This window comes from Stegodyphus dumicola, chromosome 3 (assembly GCF_044657685.1).
Source record: "Stegodyphus dumicola isolate Sdum_Otavi_A_Nest chromosome 3, ASM4465768v1".
NCBI lineage: Eukaryota > Metazoa > Arthropoda > Arachnida > Araneae > Eresidae > Stegodyphus > Stegodyphus dumicola.
In genome coordinates, this window is record NC_140770.1 from 270,023,551 (window position 1) to 270,046,993 (window position 23,443).

At 32.0% G+C, this 23,443-nt stretch overlaps 1 protein-coding gene across 5 annotated transcripts in view; it reads right to left on the bottom strand.

Moving 5' to 3' along the window:
- Positions 1 to 23,443, bottom strand: part of LOC118192400 (papilin-like) — a 198,655-nt gene that overhangs the window by 42,250 nt on the left and 132,962 nt on the right. For all 5 annotated transcript variants that reach the window (XM_035363369.2, XM_035363363.2, XM_085814135.1 and 2 more), the window contains 3 exons: positions 15,914 to 16,090; positions 15,122 to 15,307; positions 10,538 to 10,750 (listed from right to left, as the gene is read on the bottom strand). In XM_035363369.2, coding sequence (XP_035219260.1) covers positions 10,538 to 10,750; positions 15,122 to 15,307; positions 15,914 to 16,090 — 576 coding nt within the window. The remainder of the gene's footprint in view (positions 1 to 10,537; positions 10,751 to 15,121; positions 15,308 to 15,913; positions 16,091 to 23,443) is intronic.

The window sequence follows — 23,443 nt, forward strand, 5'->3', positions numbered from 1 at the left end:
TTATCTTGTGACCATGTTAAGGGTTAATAAAAAGCAATAATTTGCTTTAATATGCATAGATAATTTTTAAAGGTAAGCAGTTAGTTATAAGTAATTAAATTAGGTATTAGATAACGTTAATCATTATGGATTTACATGGGCACTATTAAATTTTATTTATTTTTTAACAATATTTGGTAAATCTGGTAAAAGTTAAATATTTCAAAATCCCCCATAAAGCAAATTATTGCTATGTCTGAAAGTAACTACGAAGTCAGACAAAGGTTTAAATAAGAATTTATTTAAACTCTTTTTTAAAAAGAATTTAGAACATAAAAGCTTGTTCTTACAGCTTGTGGTGATGTAATTAAACAAAAAGAATCAAATTCAAACTAAAAATATGTATCAAAGACTATACAATTTAATTTCATTTTATTATGGCTCGTATCAGATAAATCATTTAAATTCTCAGTTTTCAATTTCTTTATTAATAAAAAAATTCTTTTCTATAATTGCCTGTCCATATGATAAGATTAGAAGCATTTTTGATATTTTCCATGCTTGTCTCAAGTAGGGAGAAGTCAAGTAGAGAAAATAAAGATAAAAATGTTAAAAAAAAGATTCTAGAAGTAAAACATTCAACTATTATGTTTTCATTGTTCTTCCAGACGTTCTGCAAAAAGTAAGAAATTACGTATTAATACCATAGAGACATTTTTCATTTTGTCACATTTTTCTGGAATCTTCCAGAATCGTGAGTCTATAAATCTTGCCTTTAAATCTTTCTAAACTTTCCAAGCTGCAATGTCCATAGTGCTAACAGAAAAATTACCACTGCCAATTTGGTAACAGCAAAAAGCCAGAAATATTTTGAAAAAAAAAAAAAAAAAAAAAAAAAAAAAAACTAAAGATAAAAGGTGTAAAATTAATTTTATACAGAAAAGTGATGCATATTCTGAGAATTCTGAATATTCTGAGACAATTACATGGGAAAATTCTTACCATGAAAAAATTAAAATAACATTTTTAATTAATTACATAGCTATTTTGCTTTTGCTAAGAACTGTTTCGTAAATTGTGCTTTATGCCTTGCTTATTTTTCAGATTCAAAATATTTTATAAGTGACCAAAATGGAACTTCATAATACAACAGCAAAAAATAAAAATGCTTTATTTTAATCTTATTTCTTAAATATAATTACAATATACAGTACAAAGTTTCTAATCCGGACGTCCATTATACGGAATGGTCTATAATCCGAACCTCAAAGCCACAAACTTACGCATGCATATAATGCATTTATGCATGCGCATTTGATGCGCACTCCCGCTACGCATGCGTGTAAAGCCCGTAAAACGTTTACCCATGTGCACTTTCGAATAGATTTCGAATAGTGAAGAAAGTAACAGAGAACGTTATTGAAAACGAAAAATTTCGATTGACAATTTCGTCGGTATTCTTGACACAGCAATTTCAGGACTTGAACAGTGGAACTTTGTAACTGAACAACAAATTATGTCCGTTTATAGAATTAAAGAGAAAGTATTAGCACAAAAAATGAAGCAACTTAAACAACTCACATTAATAGAAATGTTTACTAAAGTAAACAAATAAATATTAAGCTTTTTTTTTCTGTAAATTTCGATACCCTTTAGATCATAATTGCCCTTTATTTCATAAATTACGGTTTCATATTTTTAAATGTATAATTTCTGCATGCCATTTTACCAGATTTAAATTGATGATCTATAATCCGGAATCGCCAAAGTCCCGACGAGTCCGGATTACGTACTTTGTACCGTATTACCATTATTTTAATGAAATTTATTAATGTTACAATGTTCTAAAAAAATTGTCAAAAAATTCCCAGATCTCAGAATAAAAAATTCTTTATAGAAAATGATCTAAAAATCGCCAAAATGTTGATAAGTCACCAAGTTTAGAGCCATTTAATAAAAGAATTCACATCCCCAAAAGCAAAAAGTTGTTCACGAGCTTTTCATTAGAAAAAATTAAATAATTTCGAAATGCTTATGTGTCACTTCTTGCTCAGGAACTCTATATCAACATTTATATTAGAAATAGTAACAAATTATAACCCACGAAAGCATTCACCCATTCAAAAGATAACCTTGTTTGGCAGCGAACCACCAAGAACATTCCTTCAAATTGCTAATTCACACTCAAAATGGCAGTCGTAAAAACAGACAGAAATTTCAGATGATTAAAATTAAGGACCTTCTGCAGATTTTAGCCAAAATTAAGGACTTTTAAGGACAAAAATCGATTCCAAAAAACTTAGGGACTTCTAAGGACTGTACGAACCCTGTATTCATATTACTTATGTCTATTTCTTGCACATGCTTAACGCTTATCAGAGTTCTGAATAAATAAATTCCCATATATACTTAAACCTTACTGACGGCCGGGGCTAGATATCTTACTGTCTGATGCAGTCTCTGTGGGTTATAAATTTTGCGATTCGATGTGGCCATACGAGCGCTGGTGCTGGTTCTGGGTTTATGTGAATAACAAATCAGTTATTCTTAATTCAAATAGTCCTAAATGTAATCTTTGAGTCTATGAGTATCATCAAAAACTCTATTTTTAGCATATGGAAAGAAATTTTTGGTAAATTTTTCCTCGTCAACATTTTTAGCACATCTGTAATCATCGCCAAGTGTAATGTCAACATAAAAAGTTACCAAACTCCTTTATTATTCAATTACTAGCATAAAAAGTTGTTCCATTACTCAAGTTTATCCACTGACTACATGTTTCATTACTCAAGTTGTCATGTGTTGATAAACATGAGGTGATGAAAGGAAAGTGTAATAAATAATGATTTGTCAGGTTGGCGTCAGATCAACAGCGTATCTGTTACCGGCAAAGTATGAAATCCGGCATTCTATAGAATGCCTAAAACTAGCCGGCAATTTATGAAACTTCATATTTCACACATTTCCTATTTCATTGAAAAACTTGCAAAGTATAAAATACATTTTCGATTCATTTTGAAGAACTGAAATTACTTACCAAAAGTTAACAAATGATGCTAAAAGGCCAAAATGACTACTAAGAAGGAACTACGGGACTACTGGCCCCCGAATTGGTAGGTTGTGATGTTTGTGGAAAACAAAAGCATCAGTACCATGCAGTATTGCATCATGGATGCTGAATTATTTTCCGTATTTCATGAAAACTCATTTGAGTACTGCGCAGGAATGATGTGACAGAATGTCGATAGAGCTTTCAACCAATTAAAAAAATGTTACACATAATGATATTGAACTTTAACAACCACCTTTGTGAGCCTTCTCAGAAAAAAACAAAAAGCTATTAAAAGGGGCACTGATGTGAAACTTATGATTCTTTTTAATTTAACTTCTGTTGTCAGGTAGATCTTACCGATTCCCAGTCTCAGCCAGATAGAAAATACAAATTTATTATGCTGTATCAAGATCACCTCACTAGCTTTTTTTTTTTACATATTTTGAAGAACAGTTTTTTAATAGCACTCTTTCATTAATTTTTCAAAATACCATTTGTGCTTTAGAGGAATGAATGTCTTTTAAATAATAGCCTTATCATAACCTTTTTTTTCATACTTTGCCTAAAGAGCATTTGTCATTCTATATAATGCCTAGGTAAAGTATGTAATAATTCTCTTATTTCATACTTTGCCTAAAATCGTCGCAGGCCGCCATTTCATATTTATGTGGAATGTTTCGGTAACATATATACGTGGAATGTTTCGGTTTAAGATGCCTACCAAAACAGATACGCAGCAACAAAGCCAAATTACTCATTGTACAAATTTATGCTAAAATTATTGTTTCTTCATCAACAAGGTATTTTATTTAGTGTCAAAGTGAAATTAAGAATCGGAACTCTCCAGATGTTTTATTATGCACGGAGGAGGAAATCAAATGCGCAAGCGTAAAGCCTATGAGTAAAACATTGTTGGTGGTTTTGAGGTCTGGATTTTAGACCATTCCGGATAATGGACGTCCAGATTTTGGACTTTGTACTGCAGTTTGGTTTGGTTTATTTAATTATGGCAAACGTAAAGGCTATCTGCCTAAGGGGGATGCCTTTGTGGAGGATTTCTAAGGGAAACTGGCTCATATACATGTTACATATGGGGAAAACCGCAAAAATGTCCATGCGAACAGCCCATTGACCTGGAATTGAACTTAGGTCCCAACTACCAGTGTTTAGCGATTTTACCACTCAGCCACTGGTGGGCTGTTGAAATATTGTGAGGAACATTTTGCTTGCACCTACCATCGAAAACCCGGTGATTACTTTCTCTTACAAATGAAAATTAATCATTATGCTGCAAAATACATAACTAAATAAAAAGATTTAAATGCAATCTAAAATACTGAGATTGCACTTTTTTCCCCAAAATGTTTGTTTCAGATTTCCTGCACTTAGTGATGATGAATGGATTGGTCTGTTATTTGATGTTCTGGAAATGATGTTATTCAGTTTTGTTTCGCAGAAAAACTGTTATGAGATTGGTTTAGAAAATGGTGTAAAAAGTGTTAATGAAAGCTGAAACTCAGTATTTCATGGAAATACAAATTAAAAATGAATGTCATACCATTACTTATGAATGGTTATACTGCTTGTTTACTAGCAATAATGTAAAAAATTCGAAGAAAATGACTGTAAAGACAAATTATTGTCCATTACGGCAATGTTCCAAGGAATTATAGTGAGTAGACAGGGGAGTGTTTTTCCATGTTTCCAACATCAAAGAAATAACTATTTGTCTTACAGCACAGACTTTGCTCCTAGTGACTGTATTTTATTGCCTAATATTAGTGGTGAGCTTTAACAGGCCTACATAAGCCCTTTGCTAACTCTGAGAGACCTTTTTCATTTTGCTTGAAGCTAGAAAGTACTACCACTGAATGTACACATACTTGTAAAATTATTCCTTTAAATTTGTATAAATTTTTAAAGAACTGTTTGAAAAGTCATTTAATTACATTTTGTTTTGGTAGAGCTAGTGTAATAGAATAAAACTGCAAGCTGCAATCAAACTTCTACGAAAATTTCCTAACATTTTAATTTGGCATTGTATAGTTCATCAATTAGCATTAAAAGATTTGAAAAACAGAAATGAATCATTCTGAAACACTTCTTGATAAATAATATGCTTTTTATTACCAATTTCCTAAGAATTAAGAATCAGTGAGACTTAAATGAGATTGGTAAACATCCAGGTGTCAAAATATTAAAAATTAGCCATGTAAGTGTTTGAACCACGATGTCAGTTTATGAATGCTATGAAAAGGAAGTACGCAACTTTGAGTAACAAATATGAGTTTTCGGCAAGTGATGTAGTATGTGATCTGCCCTTAAAGAAAAATTCTTATAGAGGCTGATAGAGCTGTATTAGAAATTTCCATAACTTATAAATAAATAAATAACTAAAAGCAGTTTCTTACAAAAAGTTGTTATAGAAGTTGATGGAATATAAAAATTTCCATACAGTTCTGAAAGAATTTCTATAGTGCTCTATCAGCCTCTATAAAATTTTTTTTGTAATGAACTGCTTTTAGTTATTGATTTTTTAGATGATGCCAATAAAATTGGTTTTATTTCTTTTTTCTGCCATTTTATAACACTTTCAAATATGAAAGTTATTGAATATTTTATTTTATGCAGCTGATGTCAGCGTGAAGAGATGCTGCAATGTTATCATCTGTAATACAAAGGGAATTAATACTTGGCTTAGTTATCATTAGTGAATGGCCTTCTTATAAATGGCTGGACTGATTAGGATATGATCATTAAACCAAAAGAAATTTGTAAATCCTGCAGATGGTCCTAATGCTCACAAATGAACTATGCTGAGAAATTTTGAAGCTAAAGATTCTATGCAATGTGCAGAGTACCATATTGCAGATGCTTCCTCGTTATCTCACAGAAGCACGGTTGAGATTCATTAATAAAAATGATGACTATTATTTTATCATACTGCATGACATTCATAATATATATGGCTGAATGACTCATAAAAACAGTCATTTTAAGGGCCTGTCCTGCTTTTGTTTTGTAAAATTGTAAAGAACTGATTTTTAATGGAGTTAAAAATTCAATAGGTTATTTAATTAATTAACGGAATCCTTGTTATTTATTTTCATATATAAAAATAACATTTTAGTACCACTACCTAAAAAAATACGTCACTAACTAAAATCAATAGATCCAATACTATTTTAATACAAATTTTTTAAGCAGACTCCTAAATATGGAATTTTAAAAGACCTAGCACTGATGATTGATATCCTACAAGTACTATCTTATCTGTTATTTTGTCATTTTTAATGATTTTGAAATTTCTTTTTGTTTAACTTTTAGTGTTTGGAAAAAATAAAACATTTCATTAAAATTTTAGAATTTGAGTATATAGAATAAAATGCAAACCTTTTGTTAAAATTTTCATAGCTCACCACTGCTCACAATCAAAGAACAGCTATATGGAACATTATTTCCTACTCCCACTACTCCAGATGCTGCTATTGTCCTGTGCACTGTAAATCTATCTTTGAACAGGACTACTGCTTTCAGTGATGATTTGAGTGTAAAATGCATCAACTGTAAAAAGGTATATTTAGAGAGTGGGGAGAAAAAGAGAAATGCGCTTATTTTGGGTCTGCTATGCTTTATTTTCACATGTCTAAAAATGTTTTGTACTGCTTATGAATCTTCATAATTAAAGTTTCTACCAAATAATTTGGCAAATCACTTGAGAAGCATTCTGTCTACTACTTCATCATACTTATAAAATAGTTTTCTGCACACATTACATTGCATTCAGTCCTTTAAGGTCTTAAGATAAAACATGTTATAGCAGGTATACAGAGAGATTTTTTCATGATTCTATGACTACAGCTAAAACAGTCAACAACTATTCAACTACAACAGACGATTAATGAGGGTAATACCAGGAAGGATAGCTACAGTTAACCCAAAATTAAACATGATTAAAAAAATAAATAAAGGAAAGAAAGAGGAATAAGCCATATTGTAATCAACAGAAAATACTATTACCAATTTACCTGCATTTAATCAACAGAAAATACTATTAATAATTTACCTGCATTTTTAAGCAGCTTAATTTGGAGAATAAACTCATTTGGCTATGTAAATTAAATCAGCATTAGAAACAAAAATACATAAAAAAATTTTAAGAAAAATGAACTTTTCTTTTAGTGTTATGCTTGTATTTTTTTTTTTTTTTTTTTTTTTTTTTGGAGTCTATGGGAAATGGGAGAGGTACGCTTAATTTATTTTTGCAATTCAATCATTATTTTTAATAAATGATTTAACAATATTTATATATCCCAGTTTATGTACGATTAGATTACATGCTTTTGAACTTAAAACAATGCCTAACTATTATAACACCATCTGATAACACTGCTTCTCACATATTTTCTTGCCCTTTTTACATTTCCTGTAGAAATTTTGCTTCATTTTGATAGTTTGCAAATGCATATTGATACAATGATACAACTACCTTATATTGGAGTACAAAGAAGAGCACATTCTAGTGAACAAATTAATTTCATAAAGAAAACCTGATATTAAAAACGTTCTGCATTTCAATATACCATATAGCAAAGGGCGTGGGGAAAAAAAAAAGAGAGGCACATGACTTGAAACAAAACAGTCACCCAGGGCAGAAAAACCAACTAGAAAATTTGTAGTCTTAGTACGTCAATCAGAAAACACCACCAATGCAGTGATCTTAGATGATACCCTCCGGAGTATTGATCATACTTGTAGCCGCTTGACTTACGAATTAAGTAAAAGTGAGAAAGCACTGAACTGAACCATGAACTTCTAACGCATTCTTTTATATGGTTGCTCTCTCTGCATATACTGTAGGTGGCATATGGATATAAACAGAAAAAAGTTATGTAAATGTAGAAGGCACTTTCCAGAAAGCCTAAAATGTTTTTCCCCAAAACACAAAATGTCGAAAAGGCTTTTTTTTTTTCAAATGCATTTTACAAAAAAGTTAAAAGTAGATAACTAAGATAAGTACAAATTAAATTAGATGTTTACCAGGCATCAGATGTTAAGTAATTATTAATTGTAAACTGAGAAGGGTTATAAGAAATGATATAAACTGCTTTAAATAGCTGCAGAACTCTAAAGCCCCATTCACACACAATGCTCTTTCATGCAGATGGGGATATGAAGCAGTTTCGCCTTCAGGACCGGTTCAGATGCACATCATCTTCCATCCCTCAATTCGTAAGCCATTGCAAGCAATGAATGATGTCACAAACATGAATCAGATTGGCAATAAAATGTTTTATGGTTGTTAAAATTTCAAACTTTGCTTTTTGAAAAAATGAATAAAATGACAAATTAGTATTATTTACATTAATTAAAAATGTTCCAATATTGATTATAAACCTTTTAGAAAATATATTATAATTAATTCATGCATTAAAATTGCTTTGAACCTGTTTTACGAAGATTTTTAAATAAAAGCTTGTAATTTATGCTTATATTAACCAATTGAACAGCACTAAGATTTATTATACATATATATATGTGTGTATTGAAATTGAGTAATAATATTTTAAAGAAATTTGAAATGATTTAATGATGATCTAGGCCATTTATATTCTTTAAAGTGCATTTTCTCAGTTTGCATGTTTTCGATAAATCCTTTTATTTAATGTCCTAAAACTTATATAGATGTGGCCTAAATTATTTAATATTTTTACCGATTTAAAATTATATACTTTATAGAAACAAGGATGGGTTTTGCAAAATACTGAAAAGAAAATTTGTTTGAAGTGAAAATGTGAATAAGATATTTGTTTCAAAGTTTTTACATAAAAATATGTTTTTATTTTTCTTAGAAACTAATTCATTAATTTCAAAATTGATCATTAAAGTTATTAAGAACTCTCTAATAAATACAATAAGAAAATTTGGGAAAAAACATTGAAAAATGTGAGAAGAATGAAATTTTATTTGTTAAACTGTCCTAATTAAAGGAAAATTTTAAATAATTTAAAATAATTTAAAATTTAAATTTGAATTTAATTTGAAAGGTTTTTCAGATTTTAAATTATGTCCAAAGGGGCATTTTTTTTAACGTTACGTGTGTTACCTTTATTTAATAAATACCATGTTCTATGTACTCAAACCATAAAATTAAGTTCAACAGATAAATATAATTTTAAAATGAGCATATCTTTAGAATTTTCGATACAGAGCCTCACGTGCAGGAGATAAAGAAGGTTTTTTGTTCCTTTCCATGAAGTTTAGCCATTGCTTGCTTTGAAACCGTTGAGTTTGTTAATAAAAAAATTCCTGAAAGTTTTACAAAATATGAAATAGTTAATAAAACAAATTCCAAATTTGGGCTTCCAGATGCCTGTACTGGGATGGAAACTCAAGCTATTCAAAATTGGATGCCTCTAGGTACCATTGTTTTATTACAATGCTAGAAACATACATACATTTATGCAGATTCTTCATTATTTATTTAAATATAATACAGGGCAATAATATTTGGTGGCAACATATTGGAAAGTGATTCACCATTTAGTTTTCAACGCAAAATGCCAAAACAAAATAAATAGTCCTTCAAGGCAAATTGTCCCTTGGGCTAAAAATTTTCTTTCAGCTTAAAATTATCTTGTCTTACAAAACTATTTAATAATATTAAAAAAACTAGATGAAAGTTCTTAAATTTAAAAAAAAATCATCCAAAAAGTACTGAGTCCCCTTGTCTTGTTGAAGACGATATGCGTGTCTTTAGTTTTAATTTGAATGGTATTTCTGGAATACCCAGCATCGGATAACCTTGTCTATACTAGTTTACAAATTTCTGTACTTTGTACAGTTCCATCTAATTTTTTTGCACGATATTGCATCCCCAGATATCTATCAGCGCGATTGTTTCGCTGACAGTCCAGCAAGCAGTCAGTTGCACGTCAGCCATGTTGTTTGTTAAAATTAGTGAATGGTGCAATCATGCAGTGCAGTATGGGAAACCTTCCCATTTGCCCTGCTCCAGAGTAAGGTAGGAACATTCAACTAAGTTCTACCTCCAATGAGGTGAGGCAGTTAATGCTTGTTTGCCATGTGAATGGGACACGTTGGAAGAACCGGTTTTCACTACCGGTCAAATCTGCTCTTGTGAATGGGGCTTAAATGTTCATTATTTTTAAGATATCTACAGAATCAAATTTTAATTGTTTATTCTGTGTATTTTATTTGAAGACAAATTTTTATTTTACTTTCTTATGGTATTTGATATATAGATGATTAGCTGACATTGGATTATTAGTACTTTATGCTTGTGATTCAAAATGCAGTTTGCTACACATTGATTCAAAGAAATCTCATAGTGATATTTCTGTACGTTGCTAAAGAGGAAAAATCATTATCTTTAAAATCTTCAAAAGCCATATTTATGTCCACATTATGTAAGTTAAAACTCATAAATATAGAAAAGTTTTGATACAAATATAAAAAATATATATAAATAATTTAGTTACCTACCTGTTCTAAATTCTAATTCAGCTGGTGCATCTGTAGAGGTATCTTTACCACACTGCTTTTGACAGTCATAAAAAGATGCAAAATTATTTTCATTACCATTGCAGCCACCATATATGAATCGATGACATTGGCCACTTTCATAATCAAAATACCATCTCTCTCGGAATTCAAAACAAGGCCCAATCTCTTGTGGAAGTTTGCAAATATCCTTTTCTGATTAAAGAAGCAAAATTACTTTTATGTTTTAATTCAGTTGCTGTTGATTATTAAACTTGAAGCACAAATGAGAAAAATTGGTATATATACAATGAAACTTTATAAAGTAGTACTTACACACATCAATGCAGTTTGCTACATATTGATTCTTTTTTAGGATTCTTTTCTAAGAAAAAGCATGAAGTAAAATCATTCATTAAAACAATTTTAATAATGGGTTTTAGTGAAAGTTCCCCCACTGCAAACAGTTTGCGTTGACGTGTTTAATCATATTTTGAAAAACGATTTTTGGCATTTGAAAGAAAGAGACTTGCTTTAGAACATTGTGTAGTGAAATGTGTAAAAAAATATCGTTATTGTTTAGTACGAGGCATCTGAAATAGAAATATCATGCTACCAGATTAGAACAATCATTTATTTCTAGTTCTGTTGCAAAATGTCAGCTACAGAATGTTACTAAATCATGTGCATGGCTTTAGATACTAATTTTGCATCATATGACCATGTGAAAGTTTGGTACTGAAAGTTCAAAAACAAGGACTATGACATTCATGAAGCAGAGCATTCTGGCCAGCCTACTGATGTTCACAAGGCCCGCCAGCCAGAACATCCAAAGAAGATCAGTATGCAAACACTCAAAAGCTTGCTAAGGAGTTAGATGTTAGTGCCATGCCCATTAGTTGCGCTATGCATCACATAAACTTGACGTAAAAGTTCAATTGTTGGGCGCCACATGGGCCGAGTTAAGGAAATAAGAACAGACGTGTTCGATCCTGCAATAATCTGCTTGAATATCAATGTGAGGAAAAATTTTTGGACCAGATCATCACATGTGATGAAAAGTGGATTTACTTCAACAACACAGGCCAAAAAGGGGGTTGGTTAATGCCTGGTGAGCCCATCGGCAATGTCATAAAGTGCAATTTGGCCAACAAGATCATGCTTTTTATCTCGTGGGATTGCCACAGTATTATCCACAAAGTGCATCTGGGGAAAAGTAAAGCCCTTAACAGTAAGGCGTACAGCGAGATGCTGACCCGTGTTGATGCTGCTATCGAGGAAAAAAGTCAAACTCAGCTCTGGCACAAAAAGGTAATGCTCCATCAGTATAATGCAAGACCACATGTGTCCACATTCACTGGCTGGACTCTGTATGGCCTCGAATGGGATCCTTTGCCACATCCACCATATAGCCCATATAGTCCTTCAGAATACTACCATTTTTCACACTTGCAGCTACATCTTGCTGGTGCTATCCTGCATTCTGCACAGGATGTCCAAAATGAGGCTAATCTGTGTTTGGACTCGCAGCCACCAAGTTTCTGAGCCGAAGGCTTTGAAAAGCTACCAAAATTTTGGCAAAAAATCATAGATTTGGGTGGCGATTATTACCCACACTAAAAGTACTGCTTTCATGTTTTTTTTTAACTTTAATAAGAATGGTTTTGGTGGAAAACTTTCATTACAACCAGACATATTCCAATGCATCATAATCTTCTGCTTTATTCTGCATATGTTGCAAACATTTTGATTGATTTCTTGCACTTTTCTGTGGATTGTTGGTTTTGTGCATCTGACATACATTAGTGAAATGAAGTGTGCAGTCATGCAACAGATCATATACCTTTTTTATTGTATTGTGAATACGGCAAAGCACACTAGGGCTATCTGCCTAAGAGGAGGGATGCCTTTGTGGAGGACTTTCTTAGGGGAACTGGCTTGTATACACGTTACACATGGGGAAAACCACGAAAACGCCCATGCAGCCAACCCGTTCGCAGGATACAACACCTGGTGATGATTATTAATTGATCAGTTATTTAATAGAAAAAATTAAATTCCATTCAATAATGTTTCACCACTTAATTTTACACTAAAAAAAATTAGTACTACTGGAATATGTTTAATGAATGAAACAAATTTTTTCAATCCCAAATTGCCCTTGTTTTTTTTATCTTCAATCACAAAGCACCAAATTGTAGAAAATTATACTCTAAAAATTAAAATTTGGCATGCTATTTGTATCTCAGTACAAATCTCTTTATCACATATATTTAGTTTCTAGTTATGGTTGGTTAGTACAATTACTAGTGCAAAACCAAAAATGATTATTATTGTGCTGAACATAAGTGTTTCTTGTTACGGTGACATAATGATGATATTTACATTATCATTACCTTTTAACTTAAAGTTCTCCAATAAGAACTTTATGATTATTCACTTGCAGTATTAGATACACAATGAAACCTTGCTAAGTTGGCATGTCATGGGTCAAGAAACTTAATGCAAAGAAAACTTTAAAAAAATTGTCTTTTAAAAATTTAAATTTCTAATAAATAAAATTTTAATGTTTTCATATTATTCCTTACATCAACAAATAACCTTTTAAAGATTTTTTAATGCACATATTGAATCAGAACTTATTGCAGTAAGTAAATACATTTTAATTTGTCTCTAGTAAAGACTATTTTTAAATACCTATTAAAAAACCTGGCATAAGAATTTCTATTTTATTGGAAATAGCTCCAGCAGTATTTACGCATTTCAAAGTTATTTCATCTTCAAATTAAGAAAATCAAGAATTGTATTGGACTATTTATTTATAAGTTAGAATGCATAAAGTTTATCATCCGAGCTTCTTTCCTCATTAGAAATATTGCCAAAAGATAATATTATGCTTAAATTTATACTTATTCAGATTTACTGAATGAAGAAAATCACTTGTTATTTATCAGTTACCAACTATTGCTTAGATTGTACATCTTTTTCTAAATTAAAATCAGCCATGTTCTGTTCTTCAAAAATGTAGGATTGAAAAAATTGTATTGACAGGACAATAAACTTATGTTGACTAAGTAGAAAACCACTTTGCAATGTTGAGTTGGAAAGGCATTTTTCCTCCTCAATATCGAAATACATTAATTAGACCACACGTAGTCTTAAGAACAGTCAAGGTTCCAGGTATGATAAGTTATTTTATTGTCAAGATACTGAACTTTTGTGGTATACACTTTTACAACGGATGTTTTTAATTTGTTTCACTAAATGCTTCTAGGGCAACCTTTTTACATCTCACAATAATTTTTAACTTGTGACTTGGTTTTTCAGTTTCAATCTGCTTATTTTAATAGTTATGTTATAAATACAGATAACTTTTGATGTACACTGCACACACACACACACAAAAAAAAAAAAAGGGACAGTTCTATATCTCCTGTTCTATTGGGCCGATTGACGATTCAAATTGTGTTTTTCATGTCTCAAAAGCGCGACTTAGGGTATATAACATAGGTATTTTGATGCAAAATCGGACTTTTTCTGAAATAACATACCATTTTTCTTCTTATTTTGATTTAACAACTCAAATTATGCTTAGATGTTAAATTTTGTAAAATTTGGTGTGAAATTTACGGAGAAATAAAAAAATTTATCTTGGCACAATTTTTTCAGTTTTCACCAAGCATAATTCACTTGGAACTTCTTAATATATGGCAACAAATTTTCCTTTCTTCCCCTTCCATTATGCCGGAGGATAAAAAGGCACCTCGTTCCTACCTTTTTACATTGTGCATGAGCAGAAAAAAGTCACATCATTTCCACTTCCAAATAATTTTAGCGAAGTGTCTAAATCACATTTGATGTTTTATTGCTTTCAACAAACATGCCATATTTCAAAACGCACCAATACATAAATTCACATATATCTTTGGAAATTTTGAGTAAAATACTGTAATTTTTTGCAGGTGTGCTTAGAAATTAGTCTACTTTAAGATGATGGTGAAAATTTTATAGATTATAATCCAAAAAATTTTTGAAAAATTTATAAAAGTCATTTAAAAATACAAATTTTAAAAATAAATCATAAAAAATAGCTGAATTTTGTTTGGAATGAACCTAAATTTTGAAATGTGAATCAAATAAGTTTAATAAAAAAACTGAGATTAATATATATCTACCAAACTCAATTAACACTGAGGAGCTAAAATTCTGAGAGCTAATTTTTTAAAAACTACTTGTGCGATTTTGACAAAACTTGGCAGTTTGGTGTAATTTGAGTCGTAGAATCGAAATATGAAACAAAATTGGTATGTTATTTCAGAAAATGTCCGATTTTATGTCAAAATACCTATATTAGAATGATGCTATATATAAATCAAATAGATATCTAAAGTCATGCTTTTGAGACATAAAAAAACGCAAGTTTTGTCAATCGGCCCAGTAGAATGGGAGATATAGAACTGTCATTTTCTTTTACGCAGTGAACATAAATGAAAATAAGGAGCTTATTTCCTTTAAAAACAAAATCAATGAGTAAATTAAAATGATTTAAAAACATTTTTTTTTTTTTTTTTTTAGCTAGTTGTTTACCTTGAACAACAGAAGCTAAACATGACTTTTCACACTCTCGTCTTGATTCGAACCTGTTTGCATTTCCTTTACATCCGCCATAGTAGAACTGTTCACATCTGGAGCTTTCTTTATTATAGAACCAGTGAATAACAGCACCATCACAAGAACCTTCATCCTTTGGCAAAGAACAGATATCTACTGGTGCTATGAGAAAAAACAAAAGTCTTATGAAAACTCGGTGCTTTCTTTCCACTTTAAGAAATTAATTTCATAAATATGCTTTAAACACATTTTTTATATTAACACAAAATTAAAATATATCACATTACTTCAGATTTAAGCTACACTTTTTATTCAAATTTTTAAAATATAAATCAGGGTGCCACTTAAATTTAAAGGGAATTTTTTTAACAACTTATTTCTAACATTCTCCAACCATCCAATGAATGGATTATGAACAGTTAAGATCTAAAAAAAAATCACAATTATATTATAAGATGTATTTTTCAACCCATGTTATATATTTTTTTAAAACTTTTTATTACTTTTTCAGTTTTAAAATCTTACTGGACTTACATTCAGGTGTGGCTATTTTTAATATTTTCTTTTTTCACTTTTAAAATTATATTACAGCTTAAATTCAAAGTAATACAGTAATTAAAATTTTAATTAATTAAACACCGGCAACTTGGTATTTTGAATTTCAACAAAGAGAAAAAATTCAAATTTCATGGACTGTAATTTTAATATACAGACTTATACTTAATGCTTTATAAATTATATAACAAATTAAATGCTTTTAAAACTCACTGACAGGTTGAAGATTAATGCACTTCTGTTCACAAAGTAATTTGCTGACAAATCTATTGTTATTTCCAAGGCAACCGCCATAGTTAAAAGTTTCACAACTTTTTGAACCAGGATCATAGTACCATGATGGAATTCTTGCTTCACAAGGTCCAACGATTTTGGGCAACAGGCATGCTTCTGTAAATAGAAAAATAAATATTATTAATATAATTATAAATATTTATCAATAATAAATGAGAGTACAGGACTACTGTAAATGATTCATCTGTCAACTGAAGTCTTTTAAATTGTATCTTATTGATCATACATATTCTTGATATTCACACAACAAAAGAGAATATTTAAAATTTTCTAAGCTTCATGTGCAATCTCTCTTACGACATGTCATGCAACAGATATGGGTTTCATTCCACAAATGGCATATTGTGCAATGTGCTTTTCGAAGGCAGTACAATACAGATTCGGTCATCAAAGCATTCTGCAATGGCAGGTTTCGTAGACACTACTGCACATCAAAATTAAACATTTTAAGGACTTTTAAGGACTATTAATGAAAAAAATTAAGGACTTGTCAGCAAATGGGAGCTGAATAAATTCAATTAAACTCAATCAACTTATGTCTGAACTTCACTTTTTTGATAACACTCTAAGAATAAAATAGATCTGTAAGCAGGATGCATTCTTATTAAACATAGTTTAATAAACATAACTATAAAACAAATTCGAGAATAAAATCCCTATAAAATTTATCTAGTAGCATTAAATATTTTACACGTATAATAGTTGGACATATTTGAAAGAAGATTCGGGACATTTTATTTATGTTTTATTAATAGTTAGCTTTATGTTGATTCTTTCTTTTATGTCTCATTTTGCCACGTACTTAGTCTAGAGGTAGCAGGCAAATAGTAGGTAGATTTTACATCAAATGGCATAGGTTAAAATTAGAAACAAAATCATAATCAGCATGATTCTTAACAAAAAATTGCCTGTTGCCAGTAACGCTGCTTACCCAGAGAGAGATCTGTTGATCAGAACAAATCCGAAAGCCTGATGTAGGCATGGTTGGCAAGTTTTGTTAGTTGTGCTCTGTCTGTCTGACACAGTTAGTGTTGTAGCTTCATGTCGAGTTTCTTTGGATTGTAATCCAGTTAATATATTTTAAGGTTCCAATAAGCCACTAATGCATTAGAGGTTGTTATAAAACTAACATGCAGAGCGATGGCTAATTGAATTTTGTACTTTATTAACAAAAAAGGTAAAGAGAACTTGCTTACGTCTTACTGGTTACATGATAAATTTTAGAATGATAAAAATAACAGTGATGTCAGATGCATAAAGCATAATAAAACAATAAAACAATGATGCCACTGGGAAACTGCACATAATATTAATTAAATGCTCAATTCTCAACGGCCTCCTTCAAGCATGAAAATAGTCATTGTACATACAGATTAACCTTTACTTATTTAACTGTTTTTACACCAATCAACTTCTTCTGGAAATGAAACTGAGGTGCTGGAAGTGCCTTCGTCAGAATGTCTGCTCGTTGTTCATTACTTCTGACATAGCCTAATTGAAAACGTCCCTTCGAGAACTCATCTTGCACAAACTTGTACCTTTGGTCAATGTGCTTTGTGCATGCGTGGAACATTGGATTTTTGATGCACTTGATAGTACTCTGATTATCAATTTGTAGGATAGGCAATGAGACATTATTAGCTATCTCAGTGAACAAGCTCTTCAACCATATCAGGTCTTTTGTAGCATCAGCTGCTGCCATGAACTCTGCCTCTGTCGTCGAATTGGATACGACCTTCTGTAGCTTGCTTCGCCACGTAATTGCACCTCCACCATAGAAAGAAATAACACCTGTTCGAGACCTGCGTGTTTCTGCACAGCTGTTGTTATCTGCATCACTAAATAACATCAAACGTCTATCATCTTCATTATTGTACACAATGCCGTGTCCTATGGTATTGCGAAGGTACCTTAATGTTGTCTGTACGATTTCCCAGTCAATCTCTGTAGGATTGTTCAGCTTTCGAAACATCAAACTCACTGCGTAAGCAATATCTGGTCGGGTCCCCATCGCCAAGTACAGCAAACTGCCAACTACTGATCGATATGGAATTTGACTGCTGAGAGGCTTCGCCTCCTTGATCTTGATCATGCCATCATAATTCGGTTGACCATAGTTGACCTGAGACTCGACTTCTTTACTGGGATGTGTGATGTCTTAGCATCTCCATATCATTCTAATTTCTTTCTTGTAAATGCTTCTTGGTGCAGGAAGAGTGAGCCATCTTTCAAACGTTCAACTTGTAAACCAAGGAAACAATTTAACATCGTTACTCGAATGTTAAAATGTTGCTTGAGCTCATCCATAAATGTGAAGAATGCTGCTTTGTCCTGAACAGCAACAATGAACATCAACATAAATCGCCATCAGCATCTTATGTCCATAATCATTTCGTTATGAACAGGCAGTTGTTGGATTTACTTTGTATCATACCATGTTTCTTCAGCACGTCAATAAACTTGGCATTCCAACATCGTCCAGCTTGTTTCAAGCCGTATAAAGGTCGAAGCATCTTGCATACACGCTTACTTCCATCGTTATAGCCTTTGGGTTGATACATGTAGATCTCCTCAGTTAGGTCACCGTAAAGGAATGCCGTCTCCACATCAATTTGATATAATTTGAGATTCTCCTTGGCTGCCATTGCAATTAGAGCTCGAATAGTGTCATAGTGACACACTGGCTAAATGTGTCTTCATAGTCGATATTCACCGTTTGGGTGTACCCTTTTGCTACTAAACGAACCTTGAATCTCTCGATTGAGCCATCGGGGTTTGTTTTCACTCTGTAAACGCAGCGATTGTCGAGGATTTTTACGTCCGTTAGGTGGCTCAACAAGTTGCCATGTTCCATGTTTGGCATGCGAAGCCATTTCTTCGTCCATGGCTCGTTTCCAGTCGGCATATTCAGGAGACTTCATTGCTTTATCATATGTTTTAGGCTCTTTCAACTTTAGAATGCTGTTATACAGTCGTAGTCATTAAATTTGACAGGCCGTTGGATAGTTGAACGGTCTCACAACGTACGTGCGGTCATCTGTGTTGGTTCATCTTCATCAGTGCACAGATCACCAGTCTCCTGTGTATCTGCACCATTGTGTGCATCTTCCAAAATATACTTCATACCGCTTGATAGACCGGTGTTAGAAGCTAATTTTGAAGGTTGGGAAGTAGGGCCGATTTGCTGTTCATTGAACACTACATTGGCACTTTTTATCGTATCATTCCTTGATGGTATGAAAATGCGATACCCATCGTCATCACAATAACCAACTAAATAGCCCTTTATAGCCTTGTCATCTAATTTAGTTCTGTTGACATTTGGTACATGTACAAATGCAGCTGATCCAAAAACTCGAATTCTGTTGATTGCTGGCTTGCATCCGAACCATTCCTCAAACGGAGATTTTCCTGTAGTCTTACTTGGCCCAGTTCGATTGAGAACGTCTATACCATTTTGGCGCAAGTACTGTTTCACGTACTGTATTCCTTGATGACCAAATCGTCGATGCCAAAGTGAAAATGGCAATTTTGTCGTTGTCTTCATTGCGTCTCAGGAAAAGGAGTTGTCATTTCGTTGTCAACTAAGTAGGCTGCAGTAGCAGAACCCCCTTGTGGCTTGAATGGTTTTGCACATAGTTCAAAGAGTCCATTTGATGAACATGGGGCTTTTAAAAGTATATTATGTGGGGTCTCCTAGCGAAAGAAACGAAAAATCATATCGTCTGAATAACCAAAGTTTGAGATTCTTCGCTTCATTGCCTTTAAGGCTGATAACAAATTTTTGCCAATTTCTGGTGCATACAGTACATCAGTCAGCTCAATAGATTTTTGTACGTTTCCAACCACCACACACATGTTAATGTCCCCACAACCATATGCTGGTATTATCTGTTTGTTACCGACTGTGATTTTTGCTTGTTTGCCAAAGTGATGGTACGTCTTGAAATACTTGGCTGAATTTGTAATGTGTGCTGTAGCTCCACCGTCTTTAAGCCACACATTTCGGCCACAATCATCTTCTTGACAAGTAAAAACGCACTGCATTGAGTATTTGCAAAGAAGGTCTCTGTTTTGCTATTCGTCATGGTTGGCATGTCATGGAAAAATGGGCAAAATTTACCAATGTGTATGGGTGTATTACAACGAAAACAGATGCCATTGAAACCTTTCACGCCATCACTGGTCTTACTAAGTCTGTTCATCGTTTTGGTATTATTTGTTGTCAAGGGTTGGGATTGGCTGACCATCTGAGGTTTCTTACCACCCTTCTTCCATTTCTTTCCACTGTGTTTTGAGCTATAATTAGCATTTGCCATAAATGTTATCATGCTTTCATTTCTAAGTTCTTGATTTCTTCTCTGCAGCCGCATGTTGATCTATTCGATCAGTTTTTCAGGTGACTTTTCCGTCTTTGGCATTGAGTCCCAACTGTGATTTGAACTCTATATATTCATCATTGAACTCTATATATTCGTCATCAGGAAGAACAGATAAGATTCACGGTACTAGCAGGTTCTGTGGAAACTTTCCTTCACTGCTCAACTCTTGCTCAAGTTGAAGATCCACCCACAGTGTACATAAACGTGCGAGTGATTGCATTACACTTTCGTCTTTCTCGATCCGAAAAGTGAAAAACTGTTGCAGAAGAGTGTCCAATTTTACGCTTGACACCTTTTCAAAGTTACTTAATAACTCATTCCATATCGCTAGTGCAGAATTACCATGCATATGGATCAAATTTAACACATTCGGTGATACATTTGTGCGAATGACCACAGCAGCTTTCGCATTCGCCTTTGCATACGCTTTTGCGGCTTCGTTGTACTCACATATTGTTTTTTCATTCGTGCTTTCTGCCGGAGCTTTTGGCTCGATAAGGAAATTATCAAAGATGCCCACACAATCGTTGAGCACAAGTAAAGAGCTTATTTCAAATTTCCAATCAGTCCAGTTGGATAAACCTTCCAATTTGGTACACTGAACAAAATTTTTAGCTTCCATATTACGTCGTTATTAACCAGGAAATATGCAGCAAAAATAAAAGGCTATCAGTACACTGTAGCGTCTACCTACGCACTGTTCAGATGGTAGTGTTGAAATCGAAAGCGAAAATCAAAAGAAAATCTGTGATTCAAATACGTCAACATAGCCATCGTTAATTTATTTACGCAGTTAAACGTCGCTAAAACCCATAACCTGTTATAAAATTAACATGCAGAGTGATGGCTAATTGAATTTTGTACTGTATTAACAAAAAAGTAAAGAGAACTTACGTACATAACTTACTGTTTACATGACAAATTTTAAAATGATAAAAATAACAGTGATGCCAGATGCATAAAACATAATAAAACAATAAAACAATGATGCCACTGGGAAACTGCACATACTATTAATTAAATGCTCGATTCTCAACAGATGTGATAAGTTGTTTTGTATTATTTTAAATCTCACTAGATGCAAAAAATAAGTTTTAGATTAATTTTGTGTTGCATCTTGTGACCACAAAAAGGATTAATGAAAGGCAATAACATGTTTTAATAAGCAGAGATAACTTTTAAACATGAGCAGTTAGTTACAAATAATTAAATTAGGAAGTTAAATACTCTTAGTCATAATAGATTTGCATGACCACTATTAAATTTTATTTATTTTTTTAAAAACATTTGTTAAGAAAGCACTATTAAAATCACAATCTAGTAACATTTCACAGTTTAAAATGCGTTAATTTATGACATTGATTCTTAAACAGTTTTAGGCTAATTCCACATTAAAAGCTACAAAACATAACAACACACAACAAAATATTTAAGCATCTTTTTTCCAGACATTTTGGCTTAATTTATATCAATTTTCTTCCCTTTAAACATCTTTTTTAACAATTAGAAATGTGTTTTAATATAGAAGCCAATGTTCCCACTAGCTTCTGCGTGCTTTACCTCCTAACTTGTCAATCTCTTAACAGTGTACCTAACAAGGTTTTATTTGATATGGTCCAAAAATAAATAGTCCAAAACCTCTGATAGACATGAAGCAAATTATCGCTGTATCTGAAAGTAACTACAAAGTCACATAAAGGTTTAAATAAACCTTTTATTTAAAAAAAAAAAAAAAAAAAAAAAAAAGAACATATAGGCACGTTCTTATGCTGACAAAATCAACTACAGCTTTAAATTAAAAATGTGGGCTAGTAGTCAAATACCACACAATTTAATTTTAATCTAAGCTAGCTCAGTAACTCTCTGTCATAAAAAATTCAAATGTTAGCAGCAATAACGCAAAGATAAATAATTACAAATTATCAGTTGGCAGGAACTAAGGCAACATCCAAATGGAGAGCAAAAACACTCTGTCTTACAATCCAAAAACCTCAGTTTAAAAACTATCTGATTTGCATTATGGTGAGGCAAGGGAAAGAGGAACTTATAGTAAAGGCTAAAATTATAAACAACTGGTTAATTTGTATAATAATAACTGTACATATCTTTGCAGAATAATTTTCTTCCTCTTTAAGTACTCAGTTTCTTTCTTCAATACGTTTCCTCTCCCCTTTAGAATTTTTGGAATTAATTAAAGATTTATATTATTCTAAAAAACCAAATGCATTTGGAATGTAAAGAAAAAGCTGAACACTCAGAATAAATATGAAATGCTACATGGTAAGGGCTGGTTTCAGAGGCAATGAGGCAGAATTTTTAGAATTTAGAGACACAAAGAACAACAAAATCTAGAAATGACAAAACTTTTAGAATTTAAGACAAGCATTGGGAGCATAATTTAGGAAAGCACTAGGCAGCATAATTTATGAAAGCACTAGGTGGCAGAATTTGGGATATACAGAGATTGCATCAGGTGGAAAAATGCCTACGTATATGATCCATTGAGACATAAGGCTATACTATTTTAAATTATCAGTTTTCATTTTCTTTATTAATAGAAAATTCTTTTTTATAAATGCCTGCCCATGCAAAAAGATTAGAAACATTTTTGATATTTTCCATACTTGTGTCTAGTGAAAAGTTGAGAAAATAAAGGGAAGGTAAACAAGTTAAGAAAAAGACTTCTAATATCAGAAGTACAACATTCAAACAGTATGTTTCATTGTCTTTCCAAAAATTCTCCAAAACGTAAATCACAAACTTTCTGTAAAATACATCCATTATGTGTTAATACCATGAAGACATTTTTCTGGAATCTAGTGAGTCTATAAATTTGCCTTCAAATCCTTCTAGACTTTCCAAGTTGCAATGTTAAATTAGCCCTACCAATTCTGCAACAGAAAAAAGTCCAGAAATATTTTTAAAAACAAAATCAGTGAAAAAGTGTAAAATTAATTTTATAGAGAAAACTGATGCATATTCTGAAAGTTCTGAATATTCTGAGATAATTACATGGGAAAAATTCTTACCATGTAAAAATTAAAAGGAAGTAATTTTTAATTAATTA